The 26,753-nt window shown below is 47.2% G+C and overlaps 1 protein-coding gene across 7 annotated transcripts in view; it reads left to right on the top strand.

Moving 5' to 3' along the window:
- Nucleotides 1-26,753, top strand: part of SNED1 (sushi, nidogen and EGF like domains 1) — a 95,439-nt gene that overhangs the window by 12,767 nt on the left and 55,919 nt on the right. For all 7 annotated transcript variants that reach the window (XR_004350648.1, XM_032636806.1, XM_032636804.1 and 4 more), the window contains exons 2-4: nucleotides 21,605-21,892; nucleotides 25,157-25,297; nucleotides 25,917-26,079. Coding sequence is in view for 6 of the 7 variants with exons in the window: in XM_032636806.1 (XP_032492697.1) it covers nucleotides 21,605-21,892; nucleotides 25,157-25,297; nucleotides 25,917-26,079 (592 nt within the window). In the remaining variant the exon portion in view is untranslated. The remainder of the gene's footprint in view (nucleotides 1-21,604; nucleotides 21,893-25,156; nucleotides 25,298-25,916; nucleotides 26,080-26,753) is intronic.

The raw sequence follows: 26,753 nt of genomic DNA, 5'->3' as shown, positions 1-26,753 counted from the left end.
AGTTTTATATGTGAGATTGGGCTGTTAGCCCATCCATGTTACATTTTAGTGTCAGGGTTATGCTAGCCTCAGAAAATGAGTTCTTCTGTCTAGAAGAGTTCGTGTATCTCTGGATTTATTCCTTGGATGTTTGGTAGAACTCACTGGTGCTGCCATCTGGACCTAGAGTTTTCTTGGTGGGAAAATTGTTAACACTAATTGAATTTCCTTATGAATATAAAAAAATAGATTTTCTGTTTCTTTTCACATTTGGTAAGTTGTGTTTTTCTAGGGGAAAAGATCTATTTTATATACAACTGCAAGGTGATCAACATAAAACTGTTGAGGTCTGGGATTTGATGGTACCCTCCTTACACACCAGCGGTCAGCCTGTCACTGCTTCTCAGAAGCTGGCCGAGGCCCTAGGCTCCCGGGTCGGGAACAAAGGCCGTTGGGACTCATGGTGCAGGGAGAGGCACACCATGTGGTTTGCCTTGGTGTCCCTGGCTCTCCTCGTGGTGTCATGAGGCCACACGGAGGGGCCCAGGCAGATGGAACCCAGACTGTGGGTTTGTGTCATAGCCAGGAAGCCCTGGGCTCGGGGAAGCCATCTCTCTTATGGCGAGCCTGCCTTTGCCCGCAAGGGAGAGGACGCTTTGTCCCTCGAAGCCAATCTCTGCAAACACAATCCCAAGACCCGGCCCAAGCAGGGAGCGGACGAGCAAAGCGCACAGAGGCCTCCCCCACGGCCCACCTCCCCGCCCCACCTGTTCTGGGCCAAGCTCCAATTTTCACACGAGTCTGCCATTCCATCAGCCACCCTGATTCATCGGACCAGCAGAGGCCAGGACCAAATCTGGGTGATTTGCTGCCCACAGGACTCCAGGCAGCAAGATGGGGTTCAGCCCCGGGTCCCAGGTTCAGCCGGTTTGCAGGGTCCCAGAGAGGCCAGGAGTGGTCCAAGGCCAGGCCACCGTCCACCCTGACGCACGAACGCCTGCGGACCGCCCTGCTGATCTTGGATGCCATCACCAGTGATTACAGAGGCTGTAAATTGGCCCAGAAAGCAACTCCCATTAGGGTGACAAACTCACCCTGCTTTTGCGCAAACCTTCCCAGTTCTACACTGAAAATCTGGTATGCTGGGAATCCCCCAGTCACAGGCAGACTGCGAGGGTTGAGCCCCTGCCCCGCCATGGAGAGACATCCTGTGATCCCTCTCCCCACATGCAGACGTGTGACCTGAGGGGACACAGGCCTCTCAGTTTAGGATCTGTTCAACTCGATTCGGATTGCCTGTCCCACCGGTTTGGCTAAGGCCTAAGGGCCGTGTCTCTGACCATTTGTGGTCTCAGTCATCACACACAACAGAACCCGAGGCCCAGTATGAATTCGTGTCATGAGACAAACAAGGGTGTGCCGTCGTGAATTTACCTGCGGGGCGGGCGGGGCCCACACCTGGGCGGCAGGCACAGCAGAGCAGCTTGTGACCCGAGTGTCCCGTGGTTTTTCCACTTTCATAGCTCGCAGACAGGGATGCAAACCCAGCGCAGGTCAGGTGGGCAGCTGCAGTGCTGCCTGACTCAGGTGGGCCGTAAGGGCTTTGCCAGGCGCTGGATCTAGGGGCACAAAGCAGTCACCACCCCCGGCTCCCCCGGGGGCTGAGGTGGTCCTGCCCAGGTGCGGGTTGAATACTCCTCAGCCACAAAGCCAGTGTGCCCGTCCTGGCCCCGTTAATCACCTCCTCCCCTAGCCACCCTCTGCTCACACCCAGACCTTTCACCAGGAGGGCTCAGGTGCAAAAGCAACAGGCATTTGTGTAACATGTACAGACACCGTTACATCCCCCACAGGGGCCCCCGCGGACCACCGCAGATGACAACACGCAGTGTCCTCAACCAAGTGACCGTGTCTCCAGGACCTGGAACTCTGCCATCCGACAGAAAGTGAGATTCGAATCCTGCAGCCCCTGTATGGTGGCTGCCCCTGGGGGCACACCTACCAGGCTAGGCTGCTGTCAGGGAGAGGGATGCCTCACGGTGCCAGGAACGGTCCGGGCAGGTCCCTGTCTTCAAAGGAGGGCTGTGTGACCCGGTACCCGCACCCCCCCTTAGTCCTGGCCACCACCCAGAGGCCAGCCAAGGGGAGCTGAACCCCTCCTGGGGCCACGTTTGGTGAGCAAACAGCCCGGCCAGGGTGCGAGGACCCGGGCAGGCAAGGCCGCAGGGGCAGAAGCCTTTCGGGATGATTTCGAGGAGGCTGGTCCAGGGCTCGTGACACCAGGTGCCCTCAGAAGATGGGGAACACGGAACGCTTGTCGCACACCTGACTCTAAGCACTGCGGGGGCCTTTGAGACCCCAGCCCACCGCTGCCACACACAAATGGTCCAGGGAGTCGACGGTGGCAGTGCCGTGGCCAGAGTGGGCCGATGAGGCTGGAAGGGCAGCACCGTGACGGCAAAGTGTCAACAGCAGTGAGACCCCCATGGAGGGCCTGGGAGGGGTCAGAGGTGGCTCACGAGGCGGACTTCTGTGGACACAGGCCTGGAGTGTGGCAGTGGATTTTGAGCCCCTAACGCAGAGCCCTTTCTTTCGCTGGGTCACGGTGGTGGCTGCATTGCCATCTCTGGTACGAGGAGGGACACGGGGGCATCCCCGTCAGTCCCATCAGAGAACAGCCCCACCCTGCGCACCTGCCCAAGGGACCCGGACCATGTAACCATCAGCTGCAGTCTGTTCCCAAAGATGGGCACCCTTAGTTGGCCGGGCTGGGCTCCGTCCGGTGGCAGCGCCGGCTTTTTCTGCGGAGGGTCCGGTTGTGAACCTCTGCGCATCGTGGCCGTGAACCTCTGCGCCTCGTGGCCGTGAGGGCTCGGAGCAAAGGCGTGGGCGCATGTGGGTTCCCGCAAAGCACGGCCCACGGAGCCCCGCCCAGCCTCGTCTGCGTGACCTGGGAGCTGCGAGTGTGATTTGTGTTTTTAAAGGGCTGTGAAAACAAAAACAGAAGGGGCAAAGAGGCATATGCGAGGAGCCCGTATATGGTCCACGGTGTGAAAAGTGTTTGCCATCTGGCCCTTCAGCCGGCAGTCTGCTGACCCTCCAGCAGACCCTTAGCAGCCCCCGCAGGTCAGTACAAACCTGGACGTCCCTCAGAGCTCCCTCCGCGGCCGGGGGTGCAGGGGGAACCGGTGCTTCCAGTTCTGCCCACGCGCAGACTGACCCGGCGCCACTTCTGGAGTGGGCGCTGGAGCCGGACAGCTGCTGCCCCCCAGTGGACACCATGGGGCCCAGCTTAGCTGGGCCATCGGCGAAGCAGGCAGGCTCTTAGGGCCCCTCTGGGACCCGAGGTCCCGCTAGGCCAGGGCTGCGCTCCGGGTGCCGGGGCGTTAGCCGAGCCCCCCTCGAGGGCAGCTGCTGTTGTTTCACGTAAAACCGAGACGGCTCGTGGCACAGGGACCTCTCCCTTTGGCCACCCACCCAGCTGGGCCCTTCCCTTGCTAGTGCTCACGTTCAAGTCCGCGCGCCCCAGTGGGGATATTGAGCAGAGAGTCACAGGCCCCGCAGATCACACTCAGCTCCTACGAGCTCTCCCGGGGAGCGGGCAGGGCCCCAATTTGTAAAGAGGGTGCAGTGGGCCCTGCCTCGGGCAGGGGGCGCTGCTGGGCAAGGACAGGCCTCCGGCTCCGGCTCCGGCTCCGGCTCCGGCTCCGCTTGGCTCCTGGACGCCAAGTCCTTTCTGCTGCAGGGCCTGCGGGCGGGGTCTGTGCTGCCCTGCCCTCTCCACGTGCAGGGCCCCTGGAAGGAGAGCCCAGCCACTTCCCGGAGGGACGCGCAGGCAGCGATCACTCGTTCAGACACAGAGGCCACGTGGCCCAGATCCACCCACAGGGCCCCTGAAGCTTCCCGTCCCCACTGCAAACCCGTCTGAACGCCAGGAGTCGAATTTGGGCATCTTCTCTTCCTACGGGAGCGCAGGAGAGTGGAGGGGCCGCGGGCAGAGCAGAGGCCAGCTCCCTCTTTAGCCTTTAGCCCCTCTTTCCCGCACCCCTGCGCTCCTGGGCCCTCCCTGCTCCCCGAGGCCCAAGGTCAGGAGCGCCTACCTGCCACCTTCCTCCTGCCTTCCTTCCTTCCTTCTTTTTCCTTTCCATTTCTCTCCTTTCTTTCTCTTCCGCCTTCATCACTGAGGTATAATTCACGTCCTGTGCAGTTCACCCTCTTACAATTCAATGGCTTTTCACATGTTCACAGAACTGTACACCCATCACCACAATCACCCTTGGAACCTTTTCCTCACCCCAAAAGAAACCCTTCGCCCTGAGTGACCATCATCCAGCTTTTCCCAGCACACCCCTGACCTAGGCAATCCCTAAACTACTTTGTTTCTATGGATTTGCCTGTTCTGCATGTTTCATGTAAGTGGAGTCATACAGTGTTTTGTGACTGGCTTCTTTCACTTAAGATGATGTTCTCAAAGTTCACTCGTGTTGTGGCCTGTGTCGGTACATCATTTCTTTTATTTGCCAAAAATATTCCATTTATTTTTATAATGTATCCACTCCTTAGTTGATGCAAATGAGGATTGCTTACTCCCTTTGGCTATTATGAATAATATTGTTATGGACATCTGTGTACGATACATCCTTTTGTGTGGACATGTTTCCAGTTCTCTTGGGTGTATGTGGATATATATCTAGGCATGGAATTGCTGGTGCATATAGTTATTCTCTACTTAACCATGTGAGGAGCTGACACTGTTTTCCAGAGTGGCCACACGTCTTGCGTTCCACCAACAGTGTAGGAGCGTTCCCGTTTCTTCACATCCTCACAAACATTTGTCATTATCTACTTTTTCCACGATGGCCATCCTAGTGGGTATGAAGTGTTATCTCGCTGTGGTTTTGATTTTCATCTCCCTGACAGTGATGCTGAGCGTCTTTTCATGTGGTTGTTGGCCATTTGTATATCTTCTTTGGAGAAGTACCTATTCAAGTCCTTTGCACTTTTTTTATTGGGTTGTCTTTTTCTAAAGACTATTTTTTAACAACAGTTTTAAGTTCGCAGCAAAATTGAGAGGAAGGTACAAAGAGGTCCCGTATCTTCCCACTCTGACTCACGCACAGCCTCCCCGTTACTCATCCTCCTCCACCGGAAGGTACGTTTGTCACAATTGACGAACCTACATTTACACGACATCATCATCCCCCAAAGTCCACAGTTTACATTGAGGTTCACTCTTGGTGTGGTACGTTCGGTAGGTCTGGACAAACGTTTAGTGACGTGTACCCATCACTGTGGTATCATCTCCGTGCTCCACCTGTTCATCCCTCCCCCAAACCCTAGCAAACTACCGATCTTTTTACTGTCTCCATAGTTTTACCTTTTCTAGAATGTTATATAGTTGGAATCATATAGTATGTGGCCTTTTTAGATGGACTTTTTTCATTTAATATGCGTGTAAGTTTCATCTATATTTTTTCATGGCTTGATAGCTCATTTCTTTTTAGCACTGAGTAATATTCCACTGTCTGGATGTACCACAGTTTACATATCCACTCACCTACTAAAGGACTTCTCGGTTGCTTCCACGTTTTGGCGATTATGAATTAAGCTCCTCTAAATACCTGTGTGCCGGAATTTGTGTGGACATAAGTTTTCAACTCCTTTGGCTAAACACTAAGGAGCACAGCTGCTGGGTCTTATGGTAAGACTATGTTTAGAAAACTGTCTTCCACAGTGGCTGGACCGTATGCAGCCCCACCAGCAGTGGGTGAGAGTTCCTGTTGCTCCACATCTTCACCAGTATTTGGTGCTGTCCGTGTTCCAGATTTGGCCATGCTAATGGGTGTATAGTGCTATCCCATTATTGTTTAAATTTGCATTTTCCCTGATAACCTATGATGTGGAGCATCTTTTCATATGCTTATTTGCCGTCTGCGTATCTTCTTTGGTGAGGTGTCTGTTAAGGCCTTTGGCCCAGTTTTTGACAAGGTTGGTTGTTTTCTTATCCTGAGTGTTAAAAGCTCTTTGTATACTTTGAATAACAGCCTTTATCATATTTGCAAACATTTTCCCCAGGTCTGTGGCCTTTCTTCTCATTCTCTTGATATTATCTTTCACAGAGCAGAGGTTTTTATCTCCTTTTCTTACTGCATTAGCTAGAACAAATGCTGAAGACGGTGGTGAGAGGGACATCCTTGCCTTCTGCCTCATCTCAGTGGGAAAGCATCTAGTTTCTCACCATTAAGTATGATGTTACCTGTAGGTGTTGGTTTTTTTTTTAACATCTTTATTGGAGTATAATTGCTTTACAGTGGTGTGTTAATTTCTGCTTTATAACAAAGTGAATCAGTTATACATATACATATGTTCCCATATCTCTTCCCTCTTGCGTCTCCCTCCCTATCCCACCCCTCCAGGCGGTCACAAAGCACCGAGCTGATCTCCCTGTGCTATGCAGCTGCTTCCCACTAGCTATCTACCTTACATTTGGTCGTGTATATATGTCCATGCCTCTCTCTCGCTTTGTCCCAGCTTACCCTTTCCCCTCCCCGTGTCCTTAAGTCCATTCTCTAGTAGGTCTGCGTCTTTACTCCCATCCTGCCCCTGGGTTCTTCATAACTACCCGTAGGTTTTTTGTAGATATTCTATATCCCCCTCTGTTCCTAGATTACTGAAAGTCTTTATCATGAATGGGCGTTGGATTTTGTCAAATGCTTTTTATGCATCTGTTGACATGATCATGTGATTTTTCTTCTTTAGCCTCTTGATGTGATGGATTACATCAATTGGTTGTTGAATGTTGAGCCAGGCTCTCATAGCTGAGATAAATCCCACTTGGCTGTGGTATACAATTCTTTTTATACGTTGTTGGATTTGATTTGCTGATAATTTGTTGAGGATTTTTGTATCTGTGTTCATGAGCACCATTGGTCTGTAGTTTTCTTTTCTTGTAATGTCTTTGTCTGGTTTTGGTATTAGGGTGATGCTGGCCTCATAGAATGAGTTAGGAAGTATTCCCTCTGCTTCTATCCTCTGAAAGAGACTGCAGAGAATTGGTATAACTTCTTCTTAAGTGTGGTAGAATTCACCAGTGAACCTGTCTGGCCTGGTGCTTTCTGTTTTGGAAGATTATTAATTATTGACTCAGTTTCTTTAATAGATACAGGCCTATTCAGATTCTCTATTTCTTCTTGTGTGAGTTTTGGCATATTGTGTTTTTCAAGGAATCAGTCCATTTTATCTAGGTTATCAAATTTATGGTCATAGATTTTTTTCATATTATCTCTTTATTATCCTTTTAACGACCACAGCATCTGTACTGATGTTCCCTTTTACGTTTCTGATGTCAGTAATTTGTGTCCTCTTTTTGTCATAGATAGCCTGGCTGTCAATTTTATTGATCTTTTCAAAGAGCCAGCTTTTGTTTTGTTGATTTTTTTATTGATTACCTATTTTCAATTTCATTAAATTTTTTTTCTTGAATTCTTATTATTTCTTTTATTCCACTTACTTTGCATTTACTCTGCTCTTCTTTACTAGTTTCCTACGGTGGAAACTTAGATTATTGATTTTAGATTTTTCTTCTTTTCTAATATATGCATTCAGTGCTATCAATTTCCCTCTAGGCAGTGCTTTCACTGCATCCACAATTTTGGATAAGGTGTGCTTTAATTTTCATTTAGTTCAAATATCTTTAAATTTCTCTTGACATTCCTCTTTGGCCCGTGTGTTATTTAGAAGTGTGTTGTGTAACCACTATGTGATTGGGGATTTTCCAGTTATCTCCACTAGTTACCATCTGTCACCTAGTTACCGTCTGTCGCCACACCAAGTCATTACAATATTATTGACTACATACCCCATGCTGATTTCTAGTGTGGTCTGAGAGCAAATGTTGTATGATTTCTATGCTTTTTAATTTCTTAAGTTGCGTTCTATGGCCCAGAACGTGGTCTGTCTTGGTGAGCGTTCCTTGTGGGCTTGAGAAGAATGTGTTTTCGGCTGTTGTTGGGTGAGGTGGTATTTCGATCATATCTAGCTGTTTGATGGTGGTGTTGCGTTGGGTTATGTCCTTTCTGGTAGAGGACTACTGAAGTCTCCAACTGTAACGGTGGACTTGTCCATTTCTGCCTGTAGTTCTGTCAGCTGTTGCCTCATGTAGTTCAATGCTGTGTTAGGTGTATACACACTAAGGATTGTCTTGACATCTTGGAGAACTGATCCCTTTATCGTTATGAAATGACCTTCTTTATCCTTGATAATATCCTTGGTTTGAAGTCGGCTCTGTTAGAAATTAATATAGCAACTCTTTCTTTTTTTTTTTTTTTAATAATTCTTTATTTATTTTTGGCTGTGTTGGGTCTTCGTTTCTGTGCGAGGGCTTTCTCTAGTTGCGGCAAGCGGGGGCCCCTCTTCATCGCGGTGCGCGGGCCTCTCACTATCGTGGCCTCTCTTGTTGTGGAGCACAGGCTCCAGACGCGCAGGCTCAGTAGTTGTGGCTCACGGGCCTAGTTGCTCCGCGGCATGTGGGATCTTCCCAGACCACGGCTTGAACTCGTGTCCCCTGCGTCGGCAGGCGGACTCTCAACCACTGCGCCACCAGGGAAGCCCTCTTGCTTTCTTTTGATTAGTGCTAGCATGATATATTTTCCCCCATCCATTTACCTTTCATCTAGATGCGTCTTTATATTTAAAGTGAGTTTCTTGTAGGCAGCTTATAGGTGGGTCTTGTTTTTTGATCCACTCTGACAATCTCTGTCTTTTCATTGGTGCATTTAGACGATTGATGTTCAGAGTGATTACTGATATGGTTGGATTAATATCTACAACACTTGTGACTGTTTTCTATTTGTCACCTTTGCTCTTTGTTCCAACTTTTGTCTTCCACTCTTTTCTGGCTTTTGGGTTTTTTGAGTTGAATTATGATTGACCTAGCTCCCATCTGTCACCACACCAGGTTATTACGATATTATTGACTATGTGCCCCATGCTGTACATTTCATCCCTGTGACGCGTTATTTTGCAACTGAAGTTTGTACCTCCTCTGAGTCTCCCTCACCTGTTCCACTCACTGTCCCACCCCTCCTCCCCTCTGGCAACCACCTGTTTGTTCCCTACAAGTCTGTTTCTGGTTTGTTATGTTTGTTCATTTGCTTGTTTTTTAGATTCCACATATAAGTAAAATCATACAGTATTTGTCTTTCTCTGACTTACTTCACTTAGCATAATACCCTCTAGGTCCATCCATGTTGTCACAAATGGCAAGATTTCATTCTTTTTTATGGCTGAGTAATATTCCATCATATATATATATATATATATATATATATATGTATATATACAGACACACACACACCACACATACATATACATATATATCCCACTTCTTCTTTATCCATTCATCTATCAATGGACACTAAGTTTGCTTCCATATCTTGCCTATTGTAAATACTGCAGCTGTGAACATAGGGGTGTATATATCTTTTCAAATTAGTGTTTTTGTTTTCTTTGGGAAAATATCCAGAAGTGGAATTGCTGGTAATTCTATTTTTAGTTTTTTGAGGAACCTCCATACTGTTCTCCATAGTAGCTGCACCAATTTACATTCCCACCAACAGTGCACAAGGGTTCCCTTTTCTCCACACCCTCACCAACATTTTTTATTTGTGTTTTTGACAGTAGCCATTCCGATGCGTGTGAGGTGATACCTCATTGTGGTTTTAATTTGAGTTTCTTTGATGATGTGAAGTTGAACACCTTTTCATGTGTCTGTTGGCCATCTGTATGTCTTCTTTGGAAAAAAATCTATTCAGGTTCTCTGCCCATTTTTAATCTTTTTTGTTTGTTTGAGTTTTTTTAATGTTGAGTTGTGTGAGATCTTTGTATATTTAGGACACTAACCCCTTGTTGGATATATAATTTGCAAATACCTTCTCCCATTTAGTAAGCTGCCTTTTCATTCTGTTCATAGTTTCTTTTGCTGTGCAAAATCTTTTTAGTTTAAGTCCCATTTGTTTATTTTTGCTTTTGTTTCCCTTGCCTGAGAAGACAGATCCAAAAAAAAAAATTTCTAAGACTGATGTCAAAAAGTGTACCGCCTGTGTTTTCTTCTAGGAGTTTTATGGTTTCAGGTCTTTTTTTTTTTTTTTTTTTTTTTGGCTGTGTTGGGTCTTCATTGCTGCACGTGGGCTTTCTCTAGTTGCAGCGAGCAGGGGCTACTCTTCGTTGCAGTGCGAGGGCTTCTCATTGCCGTGGCTTCTCTTGTTGTGGAGCATGGGCTCTAGGAGCTCGGGCTTCAGTAGTTGTGGCATGCAGGCTCAGTAGCTGTGGCTCAGGAGCTCCAGAGTGCAGGCTTTGTAGTAGTTGTGGCACACGGGCTTAGTTGCTCCCTGGCTTGTGGCATCTTCCCGGACCAGGGCTCGGACCCATGTCCCCTGCATTGGCAGGCGGATTCTTTTTTTTTTTTTTTTTGCAGTACGCGGGCCTCTCACTGTTGTGGCCTCTCCCGTTGCGGAGCACAGGCTCCGGACGCGCAGGCTCAGCGGCCATGGCTCGCGGGCCCAGCCGCTCCGCAGCATGTGGGATCTTCCCAGACTGGGGCACGAACCCGTATCCCCTGCATCAGCAGGCGGACTCTCAACCACTGCGCCACCAGGGAAGCCCTGGCAGGCGGATTCTTAACCACTGTGCCACCAGGGAAGTCCCTCAGGTCTTATATTTAAGTCTTTTTTATATAATTTTTATTGGAGTATAGTTGATTTACAATGTTGTGTTAGTTTCAGGTGTACAGCAAAGTGAATCAGCTATACATATACATACATCCACTCTTTTTTAGATTCTTTTCCCATATAGGTCATTACAGAGTATTGAGTAGAGTTCCCTGTACTATGCAGTAGGTCCTTATTAGTTATCTATTTTATATATAGTAGCATGTATATATCAATCCCAATCTCCCAGTTTATCTCTCCCCCCCATTTAAGTCTGTAGTTCATTTTGAGTTTATTATTTTATATGGTGTGAGAAAGTAGTCCAGTTTGATTCTTTTGCATATATCTGTCCAGTTTTCCTAACACCATTTCTTGAAGAAGCTGTCTTTCTCCCCATGGTATATTCTTTCCTCCTCTGTTGTATATTAACTGACCATATGTAAGCAAATTTATTTATGGTGTCTCCATTCTGTTCCATTGACCTATGTGTCTGTTTTTGTGCCAGTGCCATACTATTTGATTACTAAAGCTTTGTAGTATAATTTGAAATCAGGGAGTGTGATACCTCTAGCTTTGTTCTTCTTTCTCAAGATTGTTTTGGTTATTCACAGTCTTATGTGTTTCCATACAAATTTTAGAATTATGTGATCTAGTTCTGTGGGAAAATGCCATTGGTATTTTGATAGGGATTGCATTGAATCTGTAGATTCCCTTAGGTTGTATAGTCATTTTAACAATATTAATCCTTCCAATTCATAAGCACAGTATATCTTTCCATTTGTGTCACCTTCAGTTTCTTTCATCAATGTCTTATAGTTTTATAATATATATATCTCATATATATATGTGTATGTACGTACATATGCATATATAATATGATTGAAAACATTGTTGGTATTATTATTTTGGACAAACTGTTATCTGTTAGATCAGTTAGGAATAAGAAAAATAAAAGTTTTATTTTACCTTTATTACTTTATTCCTTCTTTTATGCTCTTTCTTTCTTAATGAAGATCCAGATTTCTCGTCTATATCATTTTCCTTCTCTCTAAAGAACTTCTTTTAACATACCTTGAAAAGCATGTCTACTGGCAATAAATTTCCTCGATTTTTGTTTGTCTGAGAAAGCCTTTATTTCTCCTTCACTGAGGATAATTTTGCAGGGTACAGAATTCTAGGTTGGTGGGTTTCTTCTCTCAACATTTTAAATATCTCATTCCACTCTCTTCTTGCTTGCACCGTTTCTGAGGAATAGTCAGGTATAATTCTTATCTTTGCTCCTCTATAGGTAAGGTGTTTCTTCCCTCTGGCTTCTTTCAAGATTTTTTCTTTATCTTTGATTTTTCCATGATTTGAAAATGATATGCCTAGGGGATTTGAGCCCCTCTCCTTCTTGGTATTCTCTGAGCTTCCTAGATCTGTGGTTTGTGGTCTAATATTAATTTGAGGAAATTCTCAGTTATTACTGTTTCAAATATTTCTTCTCCTCCTTTCTCTTCTTTCTTCTCCTTCTGGAATTCTCACTACATGTATGTTTCTCCTTTTATAGTTGTCCAGCAGTCCTTGGATAATTTATTCTGCGTTTCTTTTTCTTTCGGTCTTTATTCTCTTTGCTTTTCAGTTTTGAAGGTTTCTGTTGAAATATCCTCGAGGTCAGCGATTCTTTCCTCAGCTGTAGCCAGTCTGCTAATAAGCCCATCGGAGTCATTGTGGAGCGTTTTATAGCTAACATTTCTTTTTGTTGTTTCATAGGGTTTCCATCTCTCTGATTACATTACCCATCTGTTCTTGCATGCCGTCTACTTTATCATTAGATCTCTTAGCGTATTACTCAGAGTTGTTTTAAATTCCCAGTCTGATAATTCCAACCTCCCGTCATGTCTGGTTCTGATATTTGCTGTGTCTCTTCAAACTGTGTCTCCTACCTTTTATTCTGCCTTGTAATTTTTTCTTGGGTAAAAGGAACTGCTATAAATAGACCTTTAGTAACGTGGTGGTAAAATGTGGCCATACATTTGCTTCTAAGTTCTGCTTTCACCATGCCTTCACATATTGTTGCTAAATAACACTGTTGTTATCTTTCTGTCCGAAGTTATTTATATTTCTTAATTTCCATATACAGAGGAATTTCCTACCTTTTGGGGGTTATGATTTTCAGTGTAATTGCACTGTGGCCAGAGAACAAACTCTATGCTTTTTGCAGTCATTTGAAATTTGTTGACACTTGCTATGTGGTCAGTATGTGGTAAATTTTAATGTTATATTTGTGTTATATATTAGGTCAATTATTATTTATGTTGTTCAAATTTTCTATATTCTGACAGATTATTTTTGTCTGCCTAGTGTATATTTTACTAGCAAAGATGTGTTGAAATGTCCCACCATGATTATGAATTGACCTATTTTCTTTTTTTGTGAATTTTATTGTATTTATTTTTTTATACAGCAGGTTATTAGTTATCCATTTAATACATATTAGTGTATATATGTCAATCCCAATCTCCCAATTCATCACACGAATTGACCTATTTTCTTTTGTCAGTTTTTCATCTATATATGTTGAGGCTTTCTTATTAGGTATATAAAAATACAAAATTGTTATATCTTTCTTTATTATTATGAAGTAACCCTATTTATCTCTAACAATACTTACTACCTTATGGTCTAGTTTCCCTGAAAACAATATAACTATACCGGGTTTCCTTTGCTTAGCATTTGAATGGTATTATATATAGTATTTTAACGTTTTATTTATTGATTAATTTATAGTATATATTTTAACTGGAACATCATATCCAGTTAATGAATTATTGATGTACTTGTGTTTCAGTCTATCTTCTTGTGCTCTTTGTTCCACTGCTTTATATTTCCTTTTTTTCTCCTTTCTTGCCATCTTTTATGTCAAATATTTTAATCATCCCATCTTATCCCCCCATCAGTTAGGACTATCTACACTATTTCTGTTCTTTCAGTGATTATCCTAGACAGTATGATATGTGCTTTTAATTATCAGTGTTCACTAATAAGTTTATTAATGCCATTGTCCTTCTCTTGGAAAATACAGTGACCTTGAATCACATTGACATGATTTATACTCTCCCAACTTACAGGCTGTTATTGTCATGGATTTTAATTCTCTATATTTTCAAGCACAGTTCCACAAAGCATTATTTACGTGGTCAATGTTCATGTAGATTTATTCTCAAACCTTCTGCTTTAGTCTGCTTGGGTTGCTGTAACAAAAATGCCATAGACCAGGTGGTTTAAACAGCAACAACAAAAAAAGATGTTTACTTCTCACAGTTCTGAAGCCTGGGAAGTCCAAGATCAAGGGGTCCGCAGATCTAGAGTATATGGTGAAGAACCACTCCCTGATTCATAGATGGCCATCTTCTCGCTGCGTTCTCACATGTCAGAAGAAGCAAGGGAGCCCCCTGCAGTCTCATTTTTAAGGTCACTAAACTCATTCAGGAGGGCTCCACCCTCATGAGCTAATCCCCTCCCAAAGGCTCCACTTCCAAATACCATGACACTGAGGAGTAGGTTTCAGCGTATGAATTGAGGGAAGGGGGCACAAACATTCAGCCCATGACAACTTCTTTGTCCTTTTTTCCTTTTTTAAAAAAATGTTTATTTATTTATTTTCTTATTAGTCATCCATTTTATACCCATCAGTGTATACATGTCAATCCCAATCTCCCACTTCATCACACCACCACCACCACACCCTGCCGCTTACCCCCTTGGTGTCCATACGTTTGTTCTCTACATCTGTGTCTCAATTTCTGCCCTGAAAACTGGATCATCTGTACCATTTTCTAGGTTCCACATATATGCCTTGACATACAATATTTGTTTTTCTCTTTCTGACTTACTTCACTCTGTATGACAGTCTCTAGATGCATCCATGTCTCTACAAATGACCCAATTTCATTCCTTTTTATGGTTGAGTAATATTCCATTGTATATATGGACCACATCTTCTTTATCCATTCGTCTGTCGATGGGTTGCTTCCATGACCTGGCTATTGTAAATAGTGCTGCAGTGAACACTGGGGTGCATGTGTCTTTTTGAATTATGGTTTTCTCTGGGTATATGCCCAGTAGTGGGATTGCTGGGTCATATGGTAGTTCTATTTTTAGTTTTTTAAGGAAACTCCATACTGTTCTCCATAGTGGCTGTACCAATTTACATTCCCACCAACAGTGCAAGAGGGTTCCCTTTTCTCCACGCCCTCTCCAGCATTTGTTGTTTGTAGATTTTCTGATGACGCCCATTCTAACTGGTGTGAGGTGATACCTCACTGTAGTTTTGATTTGCATTTCTCTAATAATTAGTGATGTTGAGCAGCCTTTCATGTGCTTCTTGACCATCTGTATGTCTTCTTTGGAGAAGTGTCTATTTAGGTCTTCTGCCCATTTTTGGATTGGGGTGTTTGTTTTTTTAATATTGAGCTGTATGAGCTGTTTGTATATTTTGGAGATTAATCCTTTGGCCAATGATTCATTTGCAAATATTTTCTCCCATTCTGAGAGTTGTCTTTTCGTCTTGTTTATGGTTTCCTTTGCTGTGCAAAAGCTTTGAAGTTTCATTAGGTCCCATTTGTTTATTTTTGTTTTTATTTCCATTACTCTATGAGGTGGATCAAAAAATATCTTGCTGTGATTTATGTCAAACAGTGTTCTTCCTATGTTTTCCTCTAAGAGTTTTATAGTGCCTGGTCTTACATTTAGGTCTCTAATCCATTTTGAGTTTATTTTTGTGTATGGCGTTAGGGAGTGTTCTAATTTCATTCTTTTACATGTAGCTGTCCAGTTTTCCCAGCATCACTTATTGAAGAGACTGTCTTTTCTCCATTGTATATCCTTGCCTCCTTTGTCATAGATTAGTTAACCATAGGTGCGTGGGTTTATCTCTGGGCTTTCTATCCTGTTCCATTGATCTATATTTCTGTTTTAGTGCCAGTACCATATTGTCTTGATTACTGTAGCTTTGTAGTATAGTCTGAAGTCAGGGAGTCTGATCCCTTCAGGTCCGTTTTTTTTCCCTCAAGACTGCTTTGGCTATTCAGGGTCTTTTGTATCTCCATACAAATTTTAAGATGATTTGTTCTAGTTCTGTAAAAAATGCCATTGGTAATTTCATAGGGATTGCACTGAATCTGTAGATTGCTTTGGTCATTTTCACAATATTGATTCTTCCAATCCAAGAACATGGTATATCTCTCCATCTGTTGGTATCATCTTTAATTTCTTTCATCAGTGTCTTACAGTTTTCTGCATACCGGTCTTTTGTCTCCCTAGGTAGGTTTATTCCTAGGTATTTTATTCTTTTTGTTGCAGTGGTAAATGGGAGTGTTTCCTTAATTTCTCTTTCAGATTTTTCATCATTAGTATATAGGAAAGCAAGAGATTTCTGTGCATTAATTTCGTATCCTGCAACTTTACCAAATTCATTGATTAGCTCTAGTAGTTTTCTGGTGGCATCTTTAGGAATCTCTAGGTATAGTATCATGTCATCTGCAAACAGTGACAGTTTTACTTCTTTTCTGATTTGTATTCCTTTTATTTCTTTTTCTTCTCTGATTGCCGTGGCTAGGACTTCCAAAACTATGTTGAATAATAGTGGTGAGAGTGGACGTCCTTGTCTTGTTCCTGATCTTAGAGGAAATGCTTTCAGTTTTTCACCATTGAGAATGATGTTTGCTGTGGGTTTGTCGTATATGGCCTTTATTATGTTGAAGTAGGTTCCCTCTATGCCCACTTTCTGGAGAGTTTTTATCATAAATGGGTGTTGAATTTTGTCAAAAGCTTTTTCTGCATCTATTGAGATGATCATATGGTTTTTATTCTTCAATTTGTTAATATGGTGTTTCACATTGATTGATTTGCGTATATTGAAGAATCCTTGCATCTCTGGGATAAATCCCACTTGATCATGGTGTATGATCCTTTTAATGTATTGTTGGATTCTGTTTGCTAGTATTTTGTTGAGGATTTTTGCATCTGTATTCATCAGTGATGTTGGTCTCTAATTTTCTTTTTATGTAGTACCTTTGTCTGGTTTTGGTATCAGGGTGATGGGGGCCTCATAACAACTTCTTTGTCCTTTTTTCCTTTTTGCATCTCTGACTTTAAATTTCCTTTTACTTGAATTTCTTTTAGTGTGGGTCAGCTATAAGACCACACCAGTCCCGTTCCCATTAGAATTTCTTTTAGTAGGGGTCTGCTATTTATTTATTGTTTGTTTGTTTGTTTGTATGGATTATCTCTATTTGGCCTTCAGCAGTAATGGATATTCTATCTCAGTATAAAACTTCATGTTGGCAGTTTATGTATCTGTCAGCATATTGAATATATAATTCCACTGTTTCTCTGGCTCCCATTGTTGCTTATGAGAAGTCAGCAGTCAGTTTACCTGTAATGCCTTTAATGGTAATTTATCTGTTTTCTCCTTTTAAGATAGAGTGTCTCCTTGTCATTGACTTTCTGCATTTCCAGCATTTATTTTCTATAGCTTTGTTTTTGTTTTTTCCAGGTAGGGAATCACTGGGATTATTGAGTATACAATCTGATGTCTTTCATCAGTTCTGGAAGTTTCCCAACTATTGCATTTGTATCTCTTTGCCTTCTGTTGCTCCATATCATACATTTGGCCATCTTACTGCTTCCCATATTCCTGATCTTTTCTTCATTTTCCACCTTTTTGTCTCTGTTCTAAATTGTAGATCTTTCCTTCTGAGCTGTCTTCTAGTTCCAGTTAACTCACTCTTTCTTTAGTTCCATCAGACCTGCTCTTAAATGTCTACTTTAAACAGAAATTCTCTTAATTTCTGTTATTTGGTTTTAGTGCTAGAATTTCTACTTAGTTCTTTTAAATGGGTTTTAAAAAATAATTTCCAATCCTGATGATTTTTTTTTTTTTTTTGTGGTACACGGGCCTCTCACTGCTGTGGCCTCTCCCGTTGCGGAGCACAGGCTCCGGACACGCAGGCCCAGAGGCCACGGCTCACGGGTCCAGCCACTCCGCGGCATGTGGGATCATCCCGGACCAGGGCACGAACCCATGTCCCCTGCATTGGCAGGCGGACTCTCAACCACTGTGCCACCAGGGAAGCCCCCCTGATGATTTTTTAATAAAATTTTGTATTGTGGAAAATATACATAATATAAAATTGACCATCTTAACCATGTTTACGTGTAAGTTCAGTGTCATTAAGGACATTCATGTTGTGTAGCCATCACCACCATACATCTCCAGAACTCTTTTCATCTTGCAAAACTGAAAGTCTATATCCATTAAACACTACGTCACCCATTCCCCTTCCCCTTGGCAACCACCATTCTACTTTCTGTCTTTATGATTTTTGACTACTCCAGGTACCTCATATAAGTGAAATCACACAGCATGTGTCCCTTTGTGACTGGCTGTTTCACTTTGCGTAACGTCTTCAAGGTTCGTCCATGTTGTAGCGTGTGTCAGAATTCCCTTCCTTTTTAAATAATATTCCATTATTTACATACATCATATTTTGCTTATTCATTCATGCCTTGATGGAACTTTGGTTATTTCCACCTTTCAGCTGTTGTGAATAATGCTGCTGTGAACATGGGTATACAAATGTCTTTTCAAGACCCTGCATTTAATTCTTTTTGGTATTGTTGTGGATTAAATTGTGTCCCCTCAAAATTTATATGCTGAAGTCCTAACCCCAGATGTGATTGTATTTGGAGATAGGATCTTTAGGGAGGTAATTGAGGTTAAATGAGGTCATAGGGGTGGGACCCTAATCCAATAAGAAGATGAGAGACACCAGAAAGCTCTCTCCTTCCTCGTGTGCACACAGAGGAAAGGCCCTGTGAGGACAGAGCAAGAAGGCAGCCATCTACACACCAGGAAGAGAGGCCTCACTAGAAAGCAACCCTAGTGGCTCCTTGATATTGGACTTCTAGCCTCCAGAACTGTGGGTAAATACATTTCTGTTGTTTAAGCCACTCAGTCTGTGGCATTTTGTTATGGCAGCTCTATCAGACTAGTACAGATATATACCCAGAAGTAGAATTACTGGATCATGTGGTAATTCTATTTGTAGTTTTTTTGAGAAACTGCCTGCCTACTGTTTTCCACGGTGGCTGCACCATTTTACATTCCCACCAACAGTGCACATGGGTTCCAGTTTTGCTACATCCTCACCAATGCTTGTAATTTTCTGGCTTTTTAAAAAAAATAGTAGCCATCCTAATGGGTGTAACATGGTGGCTCACTGTGGCTTTGACTTGCGTTTCTAATGATTAGTGGCATTGAGTATATTTTCATTGGCTTGGTCATTTGTATGTCTTCTTTGGAAAACGTTTATTCAAGCCCTTTTCCCATTTCTTTAATCAGGTTGTTTGGCTTTTTGTTGTTGCTGAGTTGTAGGAGTTTACTATATATTCTGGCTATTCATCCCTTATTAAACATATGATTTGCAAATATTTTCTCCCATGTGTGGATGACCTTTTTACTCTGCTGAAGGTGTCTTTTGATGCACAAAAGGTTTTCATTTGGATGAACTCCAGTTTGTCTATATTTTCTTTCGTTGCCTGTGCCTTTGGTGTCATCGCCAAAGCCAGTGTTGTGAAGATTTTGCCCTATGTTTTCCTATGAGTTTTATGTTTTTAGCTCTTATATTTAGGCCCTTGATCCATTTCAGTTAAGTTTTGTAAATGGTGTTAGGTAAGGGTCTGACTTTATTCTTTCGAATGTGGATGTCCAGTCTTTCCAACACCATTTGTTGAAAAGACTGTCCTTTCTCCATTGAATGGTCTTAGCACCCTGGTTAAAAATCATCTGACCATATATGCAAGGGTTTCTTTCTGGGCTCTCTGTTCTATTCCATTGATCTATCTGTCTGTCTTTGTGCCAGTGCTACACTGTTTTGATTACTGTAGCTTTGGGATAAGATATGAAATCAGAAAGTATAAGTTCTCCAATGTTGTTCTTCTTTTTCAAGATTATTTTGGGTATTCTCTTGATGAAATTTTAGAGCTTGCATTTTATTTCTTTGAACATAGTAAACTTAGTTATTTTATAGTCTGTGTCTGATCATTCCAATATCTGATGTTTCTCTTATTTCTGCTTATTCCTGTTAGCAGTGTCTCACTTCCTTGTGTGTCTGGTTATCTTTGACTGTGTCCTGGAATTTGTATTTGAACAAACGTTTACAGGCATAACCTGAGGCCTAAGATGATACGTCTTGCTCCAGGGAGGGTTTTTCTTTACTCCTGCCTGGAACCTAGGGGTGCTCCCTGTCAGGAACCACCTTAATCTAAGTTCCAGGCTCAAAGTGCCTGGATGGCCCAGGTGAAGGGAAGGTGGAGTGTACATCTGCATAAGGACCACTTACTTTGGGTTCACCCTGATTATGAGGCAGGCCTTAGAGGTCCCAGCTTAATGTGGGGGCTATCAGGTTCCTCACCTTGAGCTAGCCCCGAGTTTTGGCATTTATCTCTTTCCCTCCATGAGGCTACAAAAAGTATAGGTCTGTCGTACAGCTGTCGCTTCTACATCTGCAGATGTACTCACTCAGGGGGAAAGGAGCTTTGAGTACTGGCCTCACCTCCAGTCTCTTCTTGTCCAAGATTTGGAATTGAAATATGCTCCCTTGTTCACTCTTTGGTGCCTTTGAGAGGTCTGTTGGGCTCCCCTGGTGGCGCAGTGGTTAAGAATCCACCTGCCAATGCAGGGGGCACGGGTTTGAGCCCTGGTCCGGGAAGATCCCACATGCCGCAGAGCAGCTAAGCCCTTGCACCACAACTACTGAGCCTGCGCTCTAGAGCCCGCGAGCCATAACTACTGAGCCCGCGTGCCGCAACTACTGAAGCCCATGTGTCACAACTACTGAAGCCCACACGCCTAGAGCTCGGGCTCTGCAACAGGAGGAGCAACTGCAATGAGAAGCCCGTGCACCGCAACGAAGAGTAGCCCCTGCTCTCAGCAACTAGAGGAAGCCCGCACGCAGCAACAAAGACCCAACGCAGCCAAAAATTAAATAAATAATCTTTTATAAAAAAAGAAGAGAGGTGTATTTATCCGCCTTTTTGTTTGGTGTAGACTATAGAGCCTGCCCTCACCTGAAGGGTCATTTCTAAAAGCATGGGCTGACCACAGTCTTCCCAGGATAAATCGTGATGGTCTAGAGCTGACTCTGTGATCATCAGTCCACTCAACCCTGCCCAGCACCCCGTGAGGCCAGAATGAGTGTTTGCTCCATCCTACAGGTGGAAAGCCAGAGCACAGAGAGGCAAAGCCTAACGTGCCTGGTGGCTGCATAGCTGGAGAGTGGCAGGGTCAACGCTAGAACCAGTTGTGTCTGACCACAAAGATGCCGCTCCACCTCCTGTGCTCAGGGGCCTTCTGGGGCTCCACTACCTGGAGTCCTGAGCACAGGTGCCCCACCTGGCCATCGAGGCCCTCCCGGCCTCCCCTGTCCACAGTGGTCCCAGCCCATCCCCACCCCTGCTCGGCAAGCACGCCTCCTCCTCACCCTTCCAGACCTGGCTCAGAGGCTGGGACTGCCCTGCCCTCCTGCGGCCCCTGATGGGAGTCGGACCAAGGAGCTGGGGCCACTGGGCAGGTCTGAGCCCCCTACCGCCCAAAGCCAGGGCCCACACTGGGGGATCCCCACCCCACGCTGGCAGCCCCGGGCCAGGCACTGTGCAGGGCGCCGTGTACAGCAAACAGGTCAGAGCCTGTGCCCTGAGCCACGGCCTGTCCGGGAGGGGTTGGAGCAGGCCCAGGGATCCCAAATCAGGGACCAGGAACTGTCAGGCCACCCTGAAAATACCCTGCCCAAGGCTGGCTCAGCCTCAGAGGGTGCCCAGGGGGTGAGGCTGGGGAGGCCCCCATCTGGCCCCTCTCTGGCTTTCTGCCCCGACAGGTGAACAACAACGGGATCGTCTCCTTCCTGAAGGAGGTTTCTCAGTTCACCCCGGTGGCCTTCCCCATCGCCAAGGACCGCTGCGTGGTGGCGGCCTTCTGGGCGGACGTGGACAACCGGCGTGCAGGCGACGTGTACTACCGGGAGGCCACCGACGCAGCCACGCTGCGCAGGGCCACAGATGATGTCAGGCGCTACTTCCCCGAGCTCCCAGGCTTCTCCGCCACCTGGGTGTTCATAGCCACCTGGTACCGCGTCACCTTCTTCGGAGGCAGCTCCTCTTCCCCCGTGAGTGTTCTGTCCTGGGGAAGGGAGGACATCCATCTGGGGCCCAGGGTCTCCCTCCAGGGCCCCCTGCTCGCTGAGTGGGCCAGACGCAATCCCTGGGCTTCGTGCCCAGCGGGGACAGCTGGGCTCAGGGGCAGAAGCCACTCGCCCAAAGTCACAGGGCCAGGCTGGAGGGGGGATGGAGCCTGGGCCTCCTGGAAACCACCCGCGTCCAGGGAAACGCCAAGTGCCCCAACACCGTCCCTCACTCACTCGGGGGACGCAGATGGTCTGTGTTAGAAGGTTTCCGTTTGGAACAGTTCAGTACTCAAAGGGTTAAATGGGAAGTTTATTCCGTTTAATACATTATTCCTTGATGACGCCGAACGGCCACAGCGCCAAGTCCAGAATAACTGACCACTTTACCCAGCGTGGTCAGTGTGGTGGGCGGATTCCCAGTGAGGGCGGCATAGCGCTTCCAGCAGCAGACGCGTGACCGGCACCTCCTGCGGCCAGGCCCGCGATGGGTGCTGGGTCACAACCGCATGGGACAGAGGGCGGCTCTCTAGAGAAAAGCACTGGGGAGCGGGCAGCCTTTCAGGACGGTATGCCCACACATTTAATACACATTCCTTTAGGGGCACGTCTGGGGCAGGCAGTGTTCTGGGCTCTGGGGAGGCGGCCCCAGACAGAGAGCACAGGACGTGACTCTCCCGTGGGGCACACTCTAACAAGGGTGACACCAGCGACCACGTAACAGGGACGCCACACCAGCAGGACGTGGGCTCTCCCTGATGCTGTGCAAGCCTGGGGGCCTGGCTCGGCCACATGGGGGAGGTTTGGAGCTGGAGGGACTGGAGGGCTCAGCACAGCAGTCAGGGTGGGTGTGACCACACTGGGCTGAGGAGGAGAGAGAAGCCCCGAGGGCGGTGCCCGGTCTCCCATCGCAGGCACAGGGTGGGAGGGGTGGGGACAGGTGGCAGACGGGCTCGGTCCTAGATGTGCTGAGCAGAGCCCGGAGTCCCCAGCCGCGGCGGCTCAGGTGGCGACGGGGCGGGGAGGGACGTGCAGGTGGTGATGGACCCTGCAGCCCCCAAGAGGCCAAAGAGAAGCAAGCTGCTTGTCAGGTACCTTGTGAGAGTAACCGTCACCGCTGGGGGTTTTAGCAGGAGTATAAGAGCAAATCAGGAAAGATGGGCTTTTTCTGTAAACATTACTACAAAGAAGTTTCTCGACTGAACTTTTGTTCACACGTAGCCCACTAACATTTTGTACGTTTTGTTTGTTTTTTCTTATCGCCAATTTGTAAGAAAAATGTCTTTTTAACAAAAAGTAGAGAAAAAGAATCTACAGCCCCACCAGCAGGACATAACTCCTGTTCAACATGTCCCATTGTGAATCAACCCACACGTTAAAAAATAAATAGAACCACCTGGAACGTGCTGTTTTGTGAGTGTTTCTTTCACTCAACAGTATTGTGGGCACTTTCCTCATTCTTATATGTTCTTCTACGTCATTTTTTATGTTATAATTTCACCTCTGCAGAGTCATTTTACCTATTACCTCTCCGCCTGGGAGGAAGGAGGCGCCCAGGGCCCCTCTGAGCAGACAGAGGAAACCTTAACGTCCTCCTCTTTTCAGACCCGGAGACGTCAGTTCCAAAATGATTGCCTTGTGAGACGGGGAACCGGGGTTCTGAGTTCGGGGTGGAAAGCAGGCTGGGAGCTGGGAGATGGGGAAGCCCTCCCCTGGGGGCACCTGCAGGGGCAGGTCGATCAACGGAAAGTGGTGGTTAAGCTTCGGGCACGTCCTCGTCCTCCTCAAACGTCTGGGCCTCATAGCTCGCGAAGCCCCTCCGCTGGCCTCGCTGACCAACCGCGGTCCGGCCCTCCTCACACCTTCCCACTGCTCGGGCCTTCCAGCCCTCACGCCCTCCTCGTCCTGAGTCCCGGCACCCGAGCTTGCCTTCCCGCAGGAGACTGCTCGGTTCCCCTGCTGTCATCTTTCACCGTGGGACGCCCCCGTGTGCAATGCCTGCGTGCCAGCCCGGCCTGGTGGCACTTGCACTCCGGTGGGCCTGCTGCCTCCATCACGGGGTGCCCCGAGGGCGCTGCATCGCCCGCAGTGTCTGTGAAATCATCCCGGCATGAGTTGCTAGAAGGGAGGTTGCTGCCTGTGCAAGTCTGATTTCCCCTCAAAACTGTGCCCACTCACAGTTGCACAAGCCACATTGGAAAGCGCCTGTAGCCCTGCACCCCGGCCAAACGCACCGCTCCACAGGCGTGAAAGGAATGGCCCTCGTTTTATCAGCTTTACGCATCTCTGAGTTCTAGTAACGGGGAATCTTGGCCAGTGGTATTCTATCGTGATGTTTCTGTTCACACCCTTTGCCAATTTGTCTGTCATCTTTCTGTCCTTTTTCTTATTGATCCGTGGAAGTTCTACTTGAATTAAAGACATCACCAGTTTCTCTGCCGTGTGTGTTATAAACACACTTTTCCCTTCACTCTTTGCCATTCAGCTTGATCTCATGACACTTTTTTATATCCGGAAGTTCTTGTAGTCAAATGTATATATCTCCTTTGTGGTTTCTGCAGTTTTAACAAATGTCAGGCTTAAAAGTCCTTCCCTAGACGTTCTACATATTCGCCTATGTTTTCCTCGAGGCCAACGACAGCCTCATTTACAACCTTACTCGATTCGGGATTTATTTTCATAAGAGATATAAAGCCCCAATTTAATTGTTTTTCAGAGCTTCCTATTTGTCCCACGATCGTTTCTTAAACAGTCTCACCCTTTGCCCATTCTGAAATAGCACCTCTTATGTATACACTGCCCACTAATATTTTCATGGAGGATTTTCCATGAAAACCAAAAAACTTAGCGATTGAAAACTGCCTTTCCTTCTTTCCCCTTTTTATCTTTCCCTTTTCTCCTTTTACTTTTCTGTTCATCTCACATGAGATGATTTTGTGGATTTGGCCAGGTGGTCATGAACCCTCTGTGCCCCCAGACCCACAGAGGAAACCGTCTGCTCCTGGTGTCCGTGGCCTCCACAGCCCCTCAGTGGGCTTCACTCGCTCTCCAGTCATCAGATAATACTGGGGGGAGGGGCAGGCGTTGGGGACACAGCGGAGGACGGAGGTCGAGGTCATCGGGGCCTCCCTGTGGCTGACCATCTCGCTGGGGAAACAGAGGAGGGACCAGTGGGCGACTGCAGTGTGGGCGGGGCGGGGTCTTTGGGTGGAGACGGGCGCAGGCTTCGCTCAGCCTCCTGCTTGGCAGGTCAACACGTTCCAGACCGTGCTCATCACCGACGGCAAGCTCTCTTTCACCATCTTCAACTACGAGTCCATCACGTGGACCACGGGCACGCACGCCAGCAGCGGGGGCGACGCCGCTGGTCTGGGGGGCATCGCGGCCCAGGTAGGGGCCCTGCTCCCCACGGCTGGGACTGTCCCGAGCTGGTGAGGCAGGTGGACCCCCCCCCCCCCCCCCCCCCCCCCGCCCAGTGCTGTGCAGAGGCCTCTCCCGGCCCAGAACCACAGAAACACTCTCGGGCCAAAGCACCTTTGTCCCGACCCACACGGCCGGCCAGACAGGGCCAGCTGCAGCTGGGACAGAGTTCTGTGTGCACTGTGGCCTGAGGGACAGTGGCCAGCAGAAAATCCCAGGTGCGGAGGGTGGTCAAGTGCGAGCCCCCAGGGCCTGGGAGTGCCCCTCCCCCCGCTCTAGGCTCTCTGCTTTCTCCTGAGGTCACACTGGCCCTGGGTCCTAGGGGAGGACCGAGAGCCCAGGAGTGGGCGGGAAGGGGTGGGGGGAGGGCTGCCAGGGCTCAACCAGGTCAGCAGCTGGAGGAGCTGCTGGTTAGGGTGGGGCGTGGCTGGGAGGCGGGGACCGCACGGCGGGCCGGTGAAGATGCCCCTGAATCTTCAGCGCTCCGCAGCTCACGAGGCCGCCCCCGCGGGAGGTGGGTCTCAGGAACGTTAGGGAGACCTGCGGACCCAGCCCGCACCTGCCCCCACTCTCTCCCACCCGCCCCCAGGCCGGCTTCAATGCGGGTGATGGGCGGCGCTACTTCAGCATCCCCGGCTCACGCACAGCGGACATGGCGGAGGTGGAGACCACCACCAACGTGGGCGTGCCCGGGCGCTGGGCGTTCAGAATCGATGATGCCCAGGTGCGCGTGGGGGGCTGCGGCCATACAAGTAAGAGGACAGAGAGAGTCGCTGGGGTGGCGGAGGGGCATGGATTAGGGAGGCGGGATGGCGGGGGGGGGGGGGAGGGGGAGCCCCGGGCCTCTTGGGGGCGCACGGCCCCGCCCACCTCGGCTCCTCTTCCCCGGGCTCACCCCTGAGCCTCAGTCTCCCCCTGGGAGGCCTTCCTGCCTCTGCTGAGGGGAAGGGGTTTGCTGGAGACCACGGTTTGAAGTGTGAAGGGGTGTAAAGGGGGGGAGCTGGGGTCACATCCCCACCCAGGGAATCCTGGGCATCCTGCGTGGCCTCCCACGTCCTCAGGACCACCTGGGAGGCAGGCGCTCTTTCCACCCATTTTGCTGCCTTGCTTCTTGGTGGGACTTCGTGCTTGTGTGACAACCTGGACATCTACTGACAGGAGGGAGCTCCCTGACGCCCGGGGCCCTTCAGGCACAGAACACAGAGCAGACGGGAGCAGGGTCCACCCCGGGGGCGAGCGCGAGGCCTGTGGAAACAGCGGGACTGGCCACAGAAGGATGTGCTCCCGGCTCTCCTGCTGTGTGGCTCTGGGTCACAGACCCTCCTGAAACCCCTGCTTATAAACGGAGGGGGGAGAGTGTCAAGTGACGGGTTCAGCCGCGCCACTCCCCCGGCCAAGCCTGGAGCCAGTGAGGCCAGTGCTGGGA

The sequence above is a fragment of the Phocoena sinus genome, chromosome 7 (assembly GCF_008692025.1).
Source record: "Phocoena sinus isolate mPhoSin1 chromosome 7, mPhoSin1.pri, whole genome shotgun sequence".
NCBI lineage: Eukaryota > Metazoa > Chordata > Mammalia > Artiodactyla > Phocoenidae > Phocoena > Phocoena sinus.
This window is presented reverse-complemented; position numbering and strand designations above follow the sequence as displayed.